Below are 18828 nucleotides of genomic sequence, written 5' to 3' on the forward strand. Positions count from 1 at the left end.
CTCCATCTTCTCTCATAGTAACATGTGATTAGTTGGTCCATAGTACAGACGAAATGCTATGTTGTAAGAAAAGTCTCCTGAACTCTTAATGCTGGAATATTAGAACACTACATATGAACATCTTATTTTCACAAGGATAAAACCGAAAGAACTTCCAGAGCAAAGGCAGGAAAAACCACACCAGCTGAGGGAGGCAGCACTGATTTCCTGCGGCGATGACTTGTGAGCAGGGCTGAGCCACTGCACGGCTCTCGGATGCAGCGCTGACCTCGGGGAGCCGGGCGCCCTTGACTTTGTGGTGCCGGCTTCATGTGATGACCCAGCTCTCTTCTACTTTGCTCCTTTTAAGCCCCCAAGGAGCCTTAATTCCTGTCCCGGGCTTTGATGGCCTTTGGCCCTCCTTTAGTTTGCATCATTTGTGAATTAACCCCTTCCTTGCCCTTCACACGTCCCCCGGTCCATCAGGCGGCCTTGCCAGGCTCCTGCCTGAGTGCTGGGGGACTGTCCCAACAGGTCGGAGTGAAAAATGCAGCTCTGGTTTTTAAAAAATCAATTGGTTTTTTAGAAAACTGAAATTTTTAGTTCTCCTAGTGAGAACTGCCCCATGGATACGTAGAACCCTCATTTGACATATGCTGGTTTGGATAAGGAGGGGCTGGAAGTGACTGTTCCCGAATCACTAGGGGTACACAGCAGGAAAGGAGATGGGAGGTTCACAGAATACCTTGGAGTTGGCAAGTAGATTATGACTTGGGTAAGGACTCTAAATGGTTGGGCTCAAAGGTAGGAGTGTGGTGCACATGACCACCCTGGGTTAGTGGGAAGGGAACTTGGGTAAGGTTGTGAGTTGAGGGACATTGTCACATAGGTACATTCTCAGGGCAGGGCAAGAAACTCATTGGGGTTTCCAGGGCAGAGCAGAAAGTGTACTTGCCTGCTTCCCACTGACAGATGGGCACACATGAGCTGGATTCCCTGGAGCTCAGAGAAGAAGGAGTATGTCTGCCGTGTGAGAAGGAGAAGAGATTGGTAGAGACGTTTACCCTAGTCGTTAATTCTTTCATTCACCAGATATTAATTGGGCTTCTATTACTTGTCTGATACCTTTGTGGACATAATAAGCAAGTGGACCCACAAATCAACATACTGAGTTACTACAAGTAGGAAAGAAGTTCTTCCTTCCACAAGGAGGGAGAGGACAGGAGACTGGAAGAAAGCATGCGTGGGAAGAGGGGTATGCAGTGAGATTGAGGAGCAAGGTAAGTGTTCCTCGACTGACTGACGATAAAGCTGGTGCTGAGTTGGGGGAGTCAGAGGGGGAGCATTCCAGGCAGAAGGAACAGCATGTGCAAAAAATGAGCACTACAGAGGAGCTCGGTGTGTTTGAGTTGCTGGCGAGGTCCATGTGAGTGAGGACCAGAGCCATGTGGGCACTGCCGGCCAGGTTAAAGAGTTGGCATCTTATCGCTGGATACCAGTGCAGGCTCCTTAGAAGCGCAGTTAGGTTGATGAAGAGGTATTTCTGATGTTGAACTTCTGCTGCCATTGGAGAACAAACGGGAGGAAAGCAAAGGTAGATATGGAGGAACCCAGGTTAGGAGGGCGTTGCGGTATTCCCGATGCGAGGTGGCTGTGCCTTGAACTGGAGTGAGGTCGTGGGGTGTACGACGTAGTAGGAGCTGTGGTGTGGACGCAGCACTGCAAGAACTTCCATGGACAGAGAGGAGCTGGAGAGGGAGCAGGTTTCAAGCAGGACTTCACATTTCTGACGTGAGCAGCTGGGGAGTGAAGGGGCTATTTATAGAGACAGGGAAACTGAGGGAGGAGGTCATTGTGGGAGATGGGGGTAGTCAAGAAGGATCTCAGGACCATGTGGCCAAAGGAAAGGTGTACAGGCCACATTCATGCCGTCTAGGAGGGCGGTGCTTCCTCCAGACTCTGGTCCTGGTTGACCTGGTCTCCTCTCCCTGGGCTCTCAGAATGGTCCCAAGAAGAAAACGTATTTTTCTCTCCCTCCATCGAATATGTCTTCAAAACATTCAAATGCTGGCAAGTCAATGTGAAATGTGTTTCAGCTGATTTCTCTTATTTATCTTTCAGAATCATCCGGAAGTGTTGAATTTTCGAATACAACTGGGAAGCAGAGAACTGATCATACATCTGGAAAGAAACGAGTAAGTCACATTAATTCTTGTACACTGTGCCATGGGAGAAGGAAAGGAGCTGTGGGTTCAGAGTGCTGTGTAATCTGCATTGGCATTTAGAGAAACAGAATGAAATGCACAGAGTCATAATCCCAATTTGGGTCTGAGGCTGGAATTAACTTGAAAAAAACGAAGTGGAAAAATGAAGAATTTCACCACTCTAAAAAAAAGCTTTATAAATCAGCAGGTTTTTCCTCACAGTTCTGATGTTTCTCATTTCCAGAGCCTGATTTGTCAAGGATAGAATTTAAGCATCTTCTGTTCAAATAACAGCATTCCATAATTAGTTGACTTCTGGCAATTCCTGGCTTATATAAGGAGAAAAAGCTTCAAATGAATAGGACCTCTTTTTTCCCTGAGAAATACCAAGGGTTTATTTATCTTTCAGAGCTTGTCTCCAGTGGTACAAAGTATTTATTTTATCTTTTTATTTAAAAATTTGACCCTTTTTTGCAAAATTATATGAATTTCCAAAAATGGTATTATTTTTTTTTCCTGGAGCAGATGGATATTGTTACATATTTTGTATGACTTCCCAGTAGAAAACTGTCTGCTTCAAGGCGTAAGGAACACAAGCCCTGTTCTTGTCATTCTTTTTACCCTGGCTAGCCCCCTGGGTTCCTTAGACTGAGCGGATGCAATGCTATTCTTTTTTATTAGTACCAGAAAAGATCTGTGTGCTTGTAATAAGTAATCTGTATTTAAAGATGTAAATGAAGTTACCACATCCTGCTTGATTTGCTACAGGAGTTTCTATCGTCTAGATAGATAAAACTTCTAGAAATTTCTAACTTCGGAACTACTGGTTCCTATTCCTCACCCATCAGTGACATGCTGACTTTCCCCTGATGTGATCTTGTAGAGAAGAGAGCTTCACTGGAATGAGTTCTGCCCGAGAGAGATGTCACAAAAATCTGACTGTCTCCATGTGAACAAGTCAGATCACTTATGGTATCCGTGCTTTGATTTGAGGGCCCCAAGCAAGTCAGATCAATGAAATCATCATGGCCATTTCTCACATTCAGTGTCTAACACCGCGGCCAACAACAATTTTTAAAAAACAGAGAGATCCATATCAATATATACATTTAAAAAATAAATACACTTAACATGGATATATGTAAAATAGGACAGCAGCCTGCCTCTTCGTATATCTTATATGTTCACCCCCGACCGTTAAATGGATTAAAAGCTTTTTTAAGCAATAAATGATGTGTTTTAGCTTTCCTCATGCCTTGATAGTCTTAAAGTAGAGGTTTCGGGTGCCCGTTTTGAATGAACAGGGAGGTGAACAGAAACCTCTATGTTGCCTTTGGTATGTCTCTCTCAGCCAAGTAAATATATTCATGCTCTTTTTTTGTTGTTCATGTAAGAATACCGTGGGACATTTTAATTTTTGTAAACTGCTGTTTGCGTATAGTTTTGCAATATCTCAACAGACAAAACTGGATATTTCCTGAATGATCAAAAGGGACTAGGGTTTCTGGTGGAGATGCATGGCCTTGATGGGGCTTTAGGGTTGCTGCTGGATTCGGGCGTCCGCTCCTTTTGTCAGAGTGTTGGGGGATGTGGTAGACAGCAGGAATGATGCCAATTATAGACCCACCGATGGTAGTAGGACGGCAGGTAGATGGATGGAAATCAACTTAACAAAAACCTTAATCTACTTGTTTCTACTCTGAAAGGAATACATGTCCAGTGCAGAAAATTGAAAATTGTAGGGGAAAAAAGATCAAAGAGCCAAAAGAAAATACTTCTATTACCAAACAACATCCTGACGAATATTTTAGTCGTGGTCCAAGGTCATGTTTTCCTTACAAGTAAGCTTTGCTTTTTTTGTCTTCCTAGTGGATATTGGGTCTGTGCATTTGATAACCTGCTTCTTCACTTAGCTTTATACTGGACATACTTTTCCTTATAGAAATGCAGCTCTTAGCGCCTTTCTGGTTCTCTGAGTCTCTGAAGTGGCTCAGTAGCCTCATTCCTGGTTCTTTTGAAAATGGTTTCCTGTCTACTAAGGCAGATAGTGTAATACACAGTGACGAATAGTCATTCGACCGTGGCTCATCTGTATAAAAGATCATTTTAAAAGGTTAAAAGGTGCCTTAATTTTCTCACTTCCAATTCTGGGCCTTTCACAAAATAATCTCAAAATTAGAAAAGTCAAAAACATAAAGCTATATCTTCTCAATTTATATCTCTCTTCCCAACCTCACTGTCTACCTTCATGTTAGAAATTGTATGGAGAGTGTTTGATATGATCCTATGACGTTCTGTGGCTTTATTTTAATTATACTACTTATACCAGTTGTAGAGATTCTTCCCTGCTAAAAATAACATTTTCATAATTAGAGTGTGCCAATATTACTATTTTAATGTTGCACTCCCCCAAAATACTTGAACATAAAATTTTTTTAAAAAAAAATTACCTGCCTGTTCCATATAGACTTCACTTTTGAGACCATGAATACCAAAACTCTGTGGTTTTATGGGTAGAGTGAAATGCTCGTGTGCTACCAGCTCTTGATGCTGTCAAACACAAAATATAATCCATTGTCCAGGAGAAAGTAGGATTTTTAATTCCTATAGCTTTTGGCCCAATAGATCCAATTAGAGAATTTATTCAAATAAAGGTATTAGAACTCAAATATTCAAGCAAGATGAATGTGAATATTTAACTAGCACAGTAGAGATCTTGGCTAACCAGAAGGTAACCTGTCGGTGTCCTACATCATGCCTGCAGGTCCTGTGTTCAGGGGTTTTCACCGCAGAATATTTTACCTAAATCAATAGGAGATTGACTAAATTATGACTTAGCCATATAGAGCCAATAGAGCTCTATTTCACAATTAAAGGGGATGATGGGGATCTTCATCACTGTGAAAAGCATTCATGATATAATCAATGTAAGCAGCATGTTAGATAATATTTTACACAACATTGAGTTTTTATTTCAAAATTATATACATATATGTGTATCTCTGACTAGTAAGATTATGGAAGACATTTATTCATGTTTTAGAGCAAGAAAATATTACTGTTGAGATTAGGAAAACTTTTAACACTGAAGCAAAAAAATCTGTAAAAACTTAAAAATCGTTGAAAAGAAGGATATTGGAGTGTTTATTATTCATAAAAAGCAAATGTGTTTTAGAAGGACCTCCACCAACTTTCAGAGGGCTAAAAAGCTCTGCATGTTGAATACTGGGTCTTTAAATATCCAGAAATCTGTTTTAATTAAAAACCTGCTTGGAGATCATAACCAAAATAAAGGTGGCCTCATTGCCTTAAATCATAGGAGCCATAATCCAAAGCTAATGCTGAAAGAGGGTCACCTAATTAACCCTGCTCAAAAACTCATCACATACACCAATTCTTCTTGAAGCCGGACGGAATTTGTATTAAACAGTTGTTTCAGGGGTTTTCTTCTATTTGCCTCCGAGCATCCCTAATTTGTGCAAAGATCGGATGCTGTTCACTTAAAATCTGTGTTTGTATAGCCATAATTGAATGTTTAAAGAGACTCAAAGCTTCCCTGGAGAAACATTTTTCACAGTGTTGCTGTCTGCCTACGGAACTGCAGGGACCGCTTTATGACTTCCATAACTCTCCTGGGTCCCCATGGGCTCTCAGGCCATCCCTCAAACAGGTGCTCTGTGCAATTGCGTCTTTGATCAAAATGCTTTATTAGACAGACTGGCCAGCTTAGACATCCGTTTTTCCAGTTTAGGATAATTGGAAGTGATGGCAGTAGATCACACCCCCCACATCTCTCAAACCCACCGAGCTTTCTGTTTTCCAGCCTTGGCCCATCACTGACAGAAGGCGGGGGCTGGGGGAGGTCTGTGGCCTGCTGAATTTATATTTGCTGGGTCTCTGCATTGGAGGAACTCAGGCGTTGGCTTTTATTCTGTCTGGGATAATTCCACACATCTCTGAAGGGACAAATCTAATTAATATTCGCTCAGTCGGTAGCAGAAAGGACATTTTAAATTGGTCAGACGTGGGCGTCAATATCTGGGAAGGTGTTTATTTGATGACATCTCTTGGAGTACGGTGATGCAGGAGGGAGGATGTAGCTGGTGCAGAGATCGTGCTGGCTCAGTTAGGGTTCGGCCGAGTAACCTTACCCAGAGGATATGAGTCTCTTGTTCGTGTTGACCCAGACTGTGCTGGACAACTGGACTGAGATGCAGTCATCGGCCCTAGGGCTATGTACAAGGCCTCGTTATGGCCCACAATTTCCAGAGCCTTCTCTATAAAGACATAAAAGGTGCACTGATCACACTTCTTGGCAATGCAGCGCTGGAGGGGGTAACTTGTCTGCGTCGGAGGATCTGGATTAGAGAGATTTCAGCAGTCTGGATCAATGGGCCAAGACTAACAAGATGAGATTTAATGGGGATAAACGTAAAGTCCTGTGCTTGGGTTAACAGAAAATAAACGTTGTAAGCTCAGAAAGAAATTTCCTCGTAGTTCTCATGAATGGGACCCACAAACTCAACATGAGCCCCTGAGGTGGTGCAGCTGCTAAGGTGACTGTCACCAGTGTGTGTGCATGAGTGCCCATGGCCCTAAACTGAAGTGGCTGGCGTCCGGCTGTGCAGTGACCCTGTCGGGCCATATCCAGAATACTCCCCCTGTACTGCTGCACACACAGTCCTGGAGAGCTGCTTGCCATAGTTCTCATTCCCACCATTGGACTTCCCTTCCTTCTCCCACCAACAAGAGATGCCCTTAAGGCCAGGGCCAGGGTCTCAACTTGCCCTCCACCCACTTCCCAGGGTCTGGCTGGTAGTAGGTCTTCAATGAGCACTCACCATATGAGTGAACAATGGAATGAGGACAGCCTGGGCCCAACCAGAATTGAGTCACCAGGAGGTTGAAGGTGCGTCTTGGGGGGTGTGAGCCACTAATTGTTCAAGGAGAAAGCTTAACTCCAAACACAGGCTTGGAGTCAAGAAACCAGGCTTCGAAACCCAGCTTTGCTTCCGACAATAAGCTGTTTACATTCTCTGTTTTCTCGTCTGCAAGAAAGAATAGAAGTCTGTGTATAGTGAATGCTGAAAGATTCGGGTTTGTGTTGTTTTTGATAATCGGGTTTGAATGACTCAGTGCCCTATTCCTGTGGACCCACTGATATGTGTTATTTCACCTAAGTATACCCTTGGGTTCACCAAAACTAGGTCCTATTTCAAACTTCCTAAATTAGTGAAGATCAGATTATGTCTAATCTTTGCCCATGAGTCTTGAAGATGGCCAAAGAGTAGAATTCTGAGAAGAGCTGGAAAGGAGATTAGCTAATCCTCTGGGTTCCTGTTTCCACAACAGTCTTAGTTTCACAACGTTGACATCTTTAGGGATTAAAAATTTTTAAGTTTTTGTGTATAGAGTGCTATTTTTTTTTTTTTTCATTTCTACTCTCGCAGAGGAAGCCCAGCCTGCCTGTTAGAATCCTGAGCTTTAATCTGTCAAGTGGTTCTAATCATTGACTGAACTAGCAAGGACAAAACCACGTCTCGAAAATTCTACTCTATTTCATGGTTTTGTCTCTCTGCTTCCCTTATATCATCCACAAATCTTTATTGCTTCGAATGATTAGTAATAAGTTAATCAGTAGTAATTTTCTTTAACCTTTATTCACTTAGTCATTTGTTCACGGATATTTATTTAATACCAGATACTTGTGGTTGGTGCTGGAGACAGAAAAAACAAGGTCAAGCCCTTGTCTTCTTGGAGGTCAGTCAAGGACCTCGGTGCCAAACAGGCCATCCCAAAGCTATAATGTAAAAGCCGAGGAAGGCTAGTGTGAGACCCAGTCTGGCCTAGGGAAGGAAGTTGTGTGACGAAGCATTTGAGTGACACATGAATCAGAGCGGGCCAGGTAACGGAGGGCAGAAGGTAGACGGTTCCCCAAGAAGGAGGAGCATGCATAAAAGTCCTGGGAGAGGTGGAAGGAGCTCTAAAGTGTTTAGTGTTTCAAACACTAAGAAAGTTGGTGTGCTAGTGTGCAGGAGGGGGGATAGTAAGAGAAGTGGAATCCAGCCCATGCAGGACCTCGTGCTCCGTAAGGACCTAAATATTTTCTCATTGGGACAATTGTACCCCATGGGAGCAGGTACCTGTGAGCAGGGCAATGACAGGATAAAATTCAGTTTTTAAATAGCATTCTGGCTACGTATGAAGATAAGATTGGGGCAGCAAAAAGTGGGTGGGATAAGAAGCTCTTTATCACTGGTACATAGGGAAGCATTAGTAATGGCTCCAAGCAATGGAGAGTCCACAGAAAGGAACAGATGAGAGCTGTTCAGGGAGAAGAACGTCTGGATAGCTGTCACAACCCAAGGCAATGCCAGTGTTTCGTGTGGGATCTGGGTGGGAACACAGTGGGGTGAGACTGTGGCCTCCAGGCTTGCTCCAGGCCTCATTCCGTGGCCTTCCTGTAGTCTGTCTCCAGGTGGTCAGTGCTCCCTGTGCCAGGAGTGCAAACAGAAACTCCTGTCCTCCTTCAAGTCTGGTGCAGTATTTCAGGACCACTGGCACCAGGATCACCTGAGCAGCTTATCCAAAGGCAGATACCTAGCCCCATGTCTCTCTGTTGAACCAGAATCCCCAGTTATAGGGCCCGAGGATTGTATTTTTGACACATTCCACAAGGAGTTATATCCATGAGTGGCCACACAAAGCTGTTTACATCAATTTAAATAAAATTAAAACTTTAGTTACTTCATTACACTAGCCATAGTTTACAAGCTTATTGCCACGTATGGCTGTATAAACACTTCCGTTATGGGAGAAAGTGCTGAATGGTGCTGGGACTGGCAGGGAAATGCCAACCCACCAGAACCTTCTAGTTCAGGGTTTCGGCCTTAGCTGATGCATTCCCTGTGGGAATGGCCTTTCCTGCAGGAAGTGACCACACCTTTTCAGGTTGTCTGATTTCTGCACCATGGTCAGCTCCAACCCCTTCTTGACGGCATTGGGTTGTATCAGTGGGGTCAACCTCTGCACTTTGATGAAGTAGGGAAGGACAGTTGAAAATTTTCTGAATGTGACTATAGAATGTGACTGTTGATGGACTTCAGCCATCTTCTAACTAAACCAAATCCCTTCTGAATTCAGTTATAGTCTCTTAACATTTAAGTTCTTTCTAATTGGGCTTAAATTTTGTTTGCCGAAGAGAACTGCATTCCCTTGAGCTTTCTCCTCATTTCAGTCTTTGAAGTTTATACAGGCATTGGAGAAGGTCAGAATACCATTTTTAGAGTTTTTGTTCCCCAACCTGACTTAACTTTAAAGTGCCTTAACTGGTTAAGATCAGCCTTTCCAAAACGGTGCTCTCTGTATTCCAGTTGGAGAGTATGGTGTCCTTGAATTGACTTCTTTAAAGTTTAAAGGGTTTGATAGGATCTTTGATATGAAAGTGCATTTCCAAGTCTAATTACATCATTTCCCATCCTTCATTTCCTGTGCCTTGGGTTTATGGTTTTCTGTTGAAAATCCTGCACATCCTCAGGGCTCCTCCCCAGAACACTGCATCATAAATGGATAAGAATGGTTGTCCTGGCTATGTGTGGGTGGTCTCTGGTGCCTGGGGGGCAAGTCGATGTTGTCATTGTGGTCGTCATCTGACCACCCCTTCCCTGTGGTGTGGCATACAGAGGCTGGTGTTATGTATGACAAGTCCCTCCCTTTTTCCAGTTGTCTCATCCTCAACAGAAAGGCCATAGCGTTTCTGTTTGTGGGACACCATGACTCTTCCTTGATCTGGTAAGATGTAAGACTAATTCTCCAGAAAGCTTGGAACACTTTTTGGTGGTTAGATTACTTGCATCTGGGTATAAACACAGCCCCCACATTACATTTGGTTACTACAGCTAAGTCTTTTCTAATAGTCCCTCCTTTTTAATTCTTGCCTTCTAAATCTTGCAATCCCTGTGGACGAAACCAGGTCGCTGCCCAGTAGAATTTTGGCTGATTGCTTCCCCACCATGTCATCTAGCCCATTCCTCTGGCCCCTGTGTTTTCTGTTAGCCAGTAGTTAGGGCTACAGCCTTGAGCAGATTTAGGTTCTGGTTTCTTGGTAGGACTACATCTCAGGTGATGCGGTGTCCACTTGTATCACACTGGGAGTTTTGTGATATTGGACTGAGCACTGGGTTTAAGAATCATCCTAAGGCTTCTGTCAGAAAACCCCATGTGAGACTTAACCTGCCAGGGTCAGTGGCCATAACAATGAATGTGTAGATCAGTGCTTTCTTTGGGTCTTGCAAAGTGGTGATGTTCTAATTCTATCCTCCCTTCTTCATTGGTTAGCTGGAATGCTTCTGCAGAGAAGAACTTTCTCTCATCAACTGTTGGTTGCCCTGAAGTTTGAGAAAAAGCCGGAAACACCTGTAATCATTGCTCTGCCTTTGCTCATTGGTGGCTACTGTGTTTCTCAAATTCAGCACCGCACACTTGGGACTTCACTCCACGGTCCCCTGTAGAGCACGCACATTCATGACAGACTCTACGGGGATGCAGAGGTGTGTCAGAGCTGGCCCTGAGGAGCTGCTGGAGTGCAGGATATAAGCCTGACTCTGAAATCTCTCTATAGAGACCCTAATTTTCTTGTTCTTTTAAAAGCAAACATGTCTCTTCATGGAAGCGGATACTCAGGGGTCAGAATAGGAGGGCAGGAACTGGCCCCAGTCTTGCTGGCATGAAAACCAGGGCTCTGAATTGGAGTCCAGACGTCACCTGTCCCTCAAAGGGCTATCTTCATGTCAATGACAATGGCAAGTTAAGGCAAGTATTCCCTGGTAAGCAGACTTAATCAGACTAAAAGAAAGTGGCAGCAAATTCTTCAAAGACCCACAGCCCAAAAGGACGCAGAGGCCAGCCATACTTGTGCAAGTACACCTCACAAAAATAGAAGAAGGGCATTTATCTAAAAATGTTATGTAATAGTCACTTCTTTCAGTGCTGGTGGATTTCACTGTGGGTTGAAGTGGGCTTAGCATAAGCAGAGAACAGAATTTCTTTATTTTTTAAGATTTTCTTCCTTATGAAAAACAGGTGGGCAGATAGACGATGCCGTGAAAGTAAGCCCCGCAGCAGGAGGATTATTATGGGAGACGATGTACTTATGCAGAGTTATTTTCACCGCACTTTTGAGGCTACCTCTTCTATCTTAACTGGCCCAGAGGGTTTTGTTGATCCGTTTCCTGGTTTTCTTTAAAAATCTGACAGACTCCAGGGGAGAGTCCCTCTGCACTATGTTAGTGACCAAGTAACACACAGTGACAAATCTCAGTGCCACAGCAGCTCCCTTCGGAGTTGTGGGTATGGCTGTATAGTGCTTCTCACAAAGCAATGAATTATTAACATTTTTAGTAAAGTCCTGGTGGTATTATGTATTCATATTCATAAAATACATATAATACTAGGAGGTTGGTTAAGTAGAAATATGTATATATATAAAATTTCACATATATATGAAAAAATGACATTAAAAACTTACTAAAAGTACTATCCCTACAATTTAATAAATATATTTAAAATACACTTAAGTTTTGGGTCAAATTTATTATCATACCAAATACCGTCATGCTTACGACTTGATTACGTCACTTCTTATGCTCCATAAATACTTCTTCATTCAAAAGTCTGTATTTTCGCATTGGACCATCACTTACCTGCATTGGCACTACACAAATCTCTTTTTTGTTTAGAAAGTTATTTATTCAAAATTGATGCTTTTTCTGAAGTAACTTTTGAGTGTAGAACCTACATGTAATATTGATGCCAGTGGCCATATATTGTTAATTTGTTAATTAATTGGCTTGTTCTCTATCATATCCCAGAAATGATTCAAGTTTGTGAAAAAAGACACACAAATTAATGGTTTTCCTCCAGATCTGTAGAATATCCCCACCACAAACCAACTAACGCTTCTGTATTTTATTCTGTTTTCAGAGCAGCAATGCTAATCCATATTGATACAAGTCATGAGATGACCACTTAGGGAAGTTTGATGTATGCTTGTCATTGCTCTTTCTTCCCCCAAGAGCAAAGAGGTTTAGTTTAGGGGTGAAGCATTGAATCAAGAAGATGGAAACATGAGATTTCTGGTATTTGTAACCTTGTGACTTTCAGCAAATTAATTAACCTCTCTAGTCCTGATTTTCCCAATTGTAATCTAAAAATGAATGAAGGGGATAAAGACATATGGACTTCCAATTGTAAACTAAAGAAGTCACAGGGATAAAAAATACAGTGTAGGGAATATAGTTGATAATACTGTATTATTTTTGTTGTGGCAAACATTTCACAATGTATATGCTTGTTCAATCACTGCTGTACACTTGAAATTAATTTAATATATAGCAACTACACTTCAGTTAATACATTTAAAAACAAGATATTTCCCAAATTTAAAAAAAAAGAAAGAAAACAATGGAACTGGGAAAACTTAGGAACTGGGTTGGGTGGTTGTCAAGGGGCACATTTCCCCTCTAAGATGTATGGCCTCTGTAATTTCCTGAATTAGAATACATTCTTACTTGTCCCAGAGGAATTCTTGAACTGGTCATATTGGGAGGAATTGTATTTACAATACTACATGAGGAATCACGTGTCGCATACTGTATTTAAGCATCGAAACCAATCAGGCAATTCCTGTGAGAACCAAGGTTTCCATTTAGCTGTATTTTAGTGAATGAGGAAGCCCTGAGTGAGTAACTCCTTCCATGTGGCTCTGAGCTCTGCTCTCTGGAGACCCAAGAATTCTGTTTTTTTGGGAGATTTAAATATGTGAGATTATGTAACGGAGATATGTGTGCTCAGGGGAAGCTCATAGCCAACACAATAAAGAAAACATGGGATACTACTTGTGGGAGAGTCACGACAAGAAGCATCAGCTCTTGGCCTGAGGCATAGATGGCATTTGTTAGAAGTTGGAGAGCCTTGGTGAATCCCAATGGTTAATTTTTTCCTTTGCACCCCAAATTTCATAGCAGCCATGTCCACAATAGCCAAATTATGGAAAGAATGCAGATATCTATCAACAGATAAATGGATAAAGAAGATATGGTGTGTGTGTATATATATATATACACACATATATATATATGTACACATACATACATACATATAACGGAATATTACTCAGCCATTAAAAAGAATGAAATCATGCCATTTGCAATGACATGGTTGGAACTAGAGGGTATTATGCTAAGGGAAATAAGTCAGTCAGAGAAAACCAAATACCATATGATCTCACTCATATGTGGCCTTTAAGAAACAAAACAGAGGGGGCACCTGGGTGGCTCAGTGGGTTAAAGCCTCTGCCTTCAGCTCAGGTCATGATCTCAGGGTCCTGGGATCGAGCCCCGCATCGGGCTGTCTGCTTGGCAGGGAGCCTGCTTCCCCCTCTCTCTCTGCCTGCCTCTCTGCCTACTTGTGATCTCTCTCTGTCAAATAAATAAATAAAATCTTAAGAAAAAAAAGAAACAAAACAGAGGAACCTAGGGGAAGGGAGAGAAAAATAAAATATGAAAACAGAGGGAGACAAACCATAAGAGATTAAGTTTGGGAAAGAAGCTAAGGCTTGCTGGAGGGGAGGAGGGATGGGGAATGAGGTAAATGGATGATGGGCATTTAGGAGAGCATGTGATGGAATGAGTGTTGGGTGTTACATGCAACTGATGAGTCACTGAATTCTACCCTGGTAACTGATAATATAGTATATATTAACTAAAGTGGAGTCGAATAGAGAATTAAAAAAAAGGGGCGCCTGGGTGGCTCCGTGGGTTAAGCGTCTGCCTTTGGTTCAGGTCATGATCTCAGGGTCCTGGGATCGAGTCCCACATTGGGCTCTCTGCTCAGCAGGTAGCCTGCATCCCCCCCTCCCCCCGCCTGCCTCTTTACCTACTTACAAGCTCTCTCTCTCTCTCTCTGTTAAATAAATAAATAAAATCTTAAAAAAAAAGAATTAAAAAGTTGGAGACCCTTCATGACACAATGATACACGTGATCATTGCCTTAATCCCCTTCAAGTCTTTGAAAATAATTTTTAAAACAAGCATGGTGATGGAAGAAAGGAACAAGGTGCCTCCAGGATGCTAGTTGTGTTCTGGTTCTTAAACCCAGTGATGGGTGCATGAATGTTCATTTTTTTCACATTCTATTTTTTTTTTAAGATTTTATTTATTTATTTGACAGAGAGAAAGATCACAAGGAGGCAGAGAGAGGAAGGGAAGCAGGCTCCCTGCCTAGTAGAGAGCCCGATATGGGGCTCAATCCCAGGACCCTGGGATCATGACCTGAGCCAAAAGCAGAGGCTTTAACCCACTGAGCCACCCAGGTGCCCCTCATTTTTTCACATTCTTATGTACACTATAGGTCATAAAAATAAAACATCATCTTTTTCATGGCAAAATCTAACACAGTTTTTTTTTGTCCAGAAAATGCAATTGCTCTAATCCTTTTGAAGCCCGTTGCATGTTTCCTTCTATCCCTCTGACCACCTTGGATAGAAGTCCTGATTGATTTCCAGAGGACACTGTCATTGGAATGAGTTTAAGGAAAGCGAGTCCCTCTGGTTGCCAGTGAAAGGAGCTGGATAAATATTTCAATGAATCAACACCATTTTCTTTTTTAATCATTGGCATGGTATTCCTATAAGTGGAAATACACAAATATTATATAAAGAAAGGGATTTCTCAGAATATATTTGTCATTAAATTTCTATATTGACATGAACACATAGAAATATACTTATATCTCCTAATGTATTATATAGTTACAGTATTACATAAATATCAGTCATTATAGTACTCAATCGTTCATTTTTGTTAAGTGGAACTAGTAACCTTATGCTATGTTTAGAAAAACCTGTTAGTTCAGGTCATATTTTCAATGACTTAGTAAAAAAATTCGACAGCAGTGTAAACTTGATTTATGTCCTGAAAATCATCTACAGGTTTTGATTTAAACACAGAAATTAGGGCTCCTTAGAAGGTAAGATTGAATGTGGATTCCTTCAAAATTTTCGAAGTGGAGTATTAAAAACACCCCATCAATAAAGAGGATCGCCAACCCTATTTGTTGATTGATGATCCTTTTTATTTACAAAGAGCTTTTAATCTGAGTTATGTTTTGTCATTTTTATTTTTTGTATTTTGATATTAAGGTACTTGATTTCCATGTCATGGATCTGCTCTTTCATTCATGTTTGTTCGTCTGTGCGTCCGCTCGACAGACTGCGTTTCAGTCACTGTGCGGGTGGTAGCACGTGGAGAGAAGTCCTATGGGGTCCCTGTTCTTTGTGGGGCTTAACCCAGACCCATTTTCCAGAATAGCAAAGGACAGGCTTGTCTGAACTGATTTAAAACAAATACTCACAAAGGGGTATTGATAAGATTTCTGATTAATGTATAGGGAAAATTAGGTTAATGATATACTTTTCTTCCTCTTTCCATCTTTGCCCTACCTTCTTCTCCAAATAATTATTTTTTGCCTTTTTCTAAGTCCAATCTAATTGCTTTAAACTCACAAATGCATTTGTGTATATCTGTATATATGCACGTGTGTATATATCTCTGTAAATGAAACATACACGACATGTTACACAATTATCTGTTTCCCAGCGCGATCTGTGGATGGTCTGCTTCTGCCTTTGGGGTGGACTGACCGAGGCAAACACTGACCTCACCACAGCTCTGCCATAGGGACTCAGTCCGTCTTAAGGCTGATGGTCCCCACTGTTGAATGACAGCTCTTCCCGTGGGGACCGTGGCAGTCATCATTAACCCTCTGTCAGCTTTCCGTGTCACCGCCCCCCACCCCCCGTCCCCATGCCTGACAGGTTATCCGAACAATTAACCAGTCTTCGGGAAAGGGTAGGATTGGATCAACCTCTACGTGTTTCTGAATGGGTGATCCGCTGGCCTTTAAAGATTTTTTTTTTTTTTTGCTTCCAATTTTTATTTTTACCCTTTCCCCAGTAGTCCAATTTTTCTAAATGAGAAGCAGATGAAAAGCGGGCCTGTTAGTTCTTCCAATCTCCTGTCTTCAGATGAAGTGTTCTTGGTTCCCATATAGAATTTTTAAGTGTTTGGGGCTCTCCCAGCAGCTCTCCCTTTGGACTCTGCTGTAAACACTGACTGTGTTTGATTTATGAGAATCCCAGACAGGAGCAGAGATCAGCTTTTCAAATGCAGATTCGCATCCAGGTTTGCCTGTAAGGCCAGAGGACAGCGCTGGCTGCCGGCCATTGGTCCCGCCTTCCCAGGACAGACCTGGGGAGCGGCGTGGAGAACGGCGCGTGTGTGGCAGACACCCCAGTGTCACCTGGTCACCTGGGCCGGCAGCTGGCCTCCAAGGCAGGGCCATCACCTCCGGGAAAGCGTCCGGGAGTTGTTCAATCAGAAATTATTCAGAGGCCTGAATCGCAAGAACCAAACTCACTGCTGACGGACAGCAAATTCGGAATTAATGGGAAGGTCGGATGGGAGGTCCCGCAGTCCCCCATGCTAGTCCAACACTGGATTTCTCCACACCTCAGCCCCCTCATCTATAAAATGGGAATAATACCTCCTAGAGTGGAGCAGATGGAATCTTCCCAGTGCTGGGCTGACGACAATGTTCAGAGTGTGAGCTTTACTCAGGGCAGGGACGAAGGACACCAAAGAACAAATCCTGCTCACAGCAGGCCCCGTTCTAGGGAATAGGAACTTGGTGGCCCCCATAATCCCTTTGTTCTCTACATAGCTGTGTTAGATGAACCCCCTTAATCCTTGTCTGTTTCATTGACATCCCACTTCTGCCGTCCATGGGGAGAAGCCCTTTCCGGTCCCAGCTGCTCCCTGGGCCACAGCGGTCATGCCCATTGGACCCCTGCTGGCCCGGGATTTCAGCCAAGCCTCTGAGGTCTCCAGCCTCACCTTCCAGTTCTAGACCCCGGAGTTAGCGTGTTGTGTAAGGGGACTGCAGTGTCCACCAAAATGCCTGTTTTTCATGGACACGACTGGTTTAACCCGCAGAGTAAATGTCTGTTTCCTTTACTTCTGTGTTCCTACAGGGACCCTTCGTGGTGGCATGTCCCCACTTCCTACCACCATTAGTGGGCTGGCTCTACTAATCCTTGGTTATCTTAAAAAAAAAAAATCCAGTATTAGGTGTTTGGCCCACCAAACCGTATTATGAGGGTTTTGAAAACTTTTCTACAGGTAGATGTTAGCCAACTGGGTCACTTTATTCCCGTAGAGGCTGAGGGAGGGGTACCCGCCCCCCCGCCAGTGTAGGCAGTGCCCAGAGAGTACTCAGGGCCATTGCAATGGAGAACAGAAGAAACCAGAATGTCACACTTACACGTGAAAGACGAGTATTAGAATTGCATTTTCCCATAGTGAAACATGTAGCTATTTCAGACCAGATCGTGTGTCTGAGAACGTTTAAGGGAACAACCACCAAAAAATATGAGTGACTTGCCGCTTTTGTTATTAAGGAAAGTGTGTGATACCTCTTTCAATAAACAAACTGTACAAAACTCATGAACACCAGGGTTTTTGGAGACAGTAGCCACAGCTTATTTTATAAACTTATTGTTTGACTCTACAGAGCTTGATTTGTCCTCTTCGATCTTCTGCGAGCTTTTTTAAAAAAAGTATTTCTCTTCTGTGTCCCATTTGCTCAGATACCCAAGAAGGCTACTTGTTTTACTAGAAAAACTGGAAGCATCAGGCGGGATGTGATCATCTTGATGAAGGCCAGGCTGTGCCGTGTGAATTTAGGAATTAACCTCCGGAAGCCTTGACTTGGTGTCGGCAAAATGGGGATCATCGAGACTATCCCGTTGTTTTTAGAATTAAATCAATAAGCCATGAACGGGGTTAGTGTAGAGCCTGAGGCGTAATAAGCATCCCTTAAACGCTAGCGGGTGCTGCTGTTAGTCATTCAGTGTCTTTACCTTCTACCGTACAGTAAGCACGGAGCAAACACTGGGGTCCAGTGTGGGATGGAGAAGGCGTCCTGCTCCCCGAAAGCTTGCAGCCTAATGAGGCAGTGAGTGAGATGACCAAGAAGAGAGGCTACAAACAATGCATTCTGTGGTTACAAGCATCGGACACATCTAAGAGAGTGTGATCGAGAGGAAGGCTTGAGTGTGTCTCTGCCAGGTCACCTGTGGGAGGAGCCAGGTGCAGGGCGGGAAGGCTTCAAGGAGCAGCAGGAGGCTCACAGGGACAGCGGGGCAGAAGCCATTGGCATGGCATCACTGGCAGAGGGCCGGACGGAGGTTTGGAGGTTGACCTCGCCCACTGAGGACCCACAAAAAGTGCAGCCACCAAGCCTTGGATGGGTTTCGGGCTCTGTCCTGCCCACCGTGGGAAACGACAGGGTGAAATCTGCGTCTTAAAAAAATGACACCCTAATCGCTGCACAGTGAGTGACGTGGGGGACGTCAAGAGCAGGTGTCAGAGGCCCCGAGGGACATGACCGAGGCTCACGTGAGAGCCGGTGGCACTCAGCGTGGAGACCGTGGCCGCTGAGGTCGAGGAGTTTGAGAAGTGGTTATGGGGGACAGTTGCAGAATTCTGAACTATTCAGATGCAGGTGAAGACGCCGAGTCTAGAAAATG

At 43.2% G+C, this 18828-nt stretch overlaps 1 protein-coding gene across 1 annotated transcript in view; it reads left to right on the plus strand.

Moving 5' to 3' along the window:
• The window catches only part of ADAM12 (ADAM metallopeptidase domain 12), a gene marked incomplete at its 3' end in the record, with an annotated part of 325053 nt that overhangs the window by 87476 nt on the left and 218749 nt on the right, over window positions 1-18828 (plus strand). The window contains 1 exon segment of the mRNA XM_080822952.1: window positions 2101-2174. Coding sequence (XP_080679078.1) covers window positions 2101-2174 — 74 coding nt within the window.

This window comes from Martes martes, assembly GCF_963455335.1.
Source record: "Martes martes genome assembly, chromosome: 14".
NCBI classification, from domain to species: domain Eukaryota; kingdom Metazoa; phylum Chordata; class Mammalia; order Carnivora; family Mustelidae; genus Martes; species Martes martes.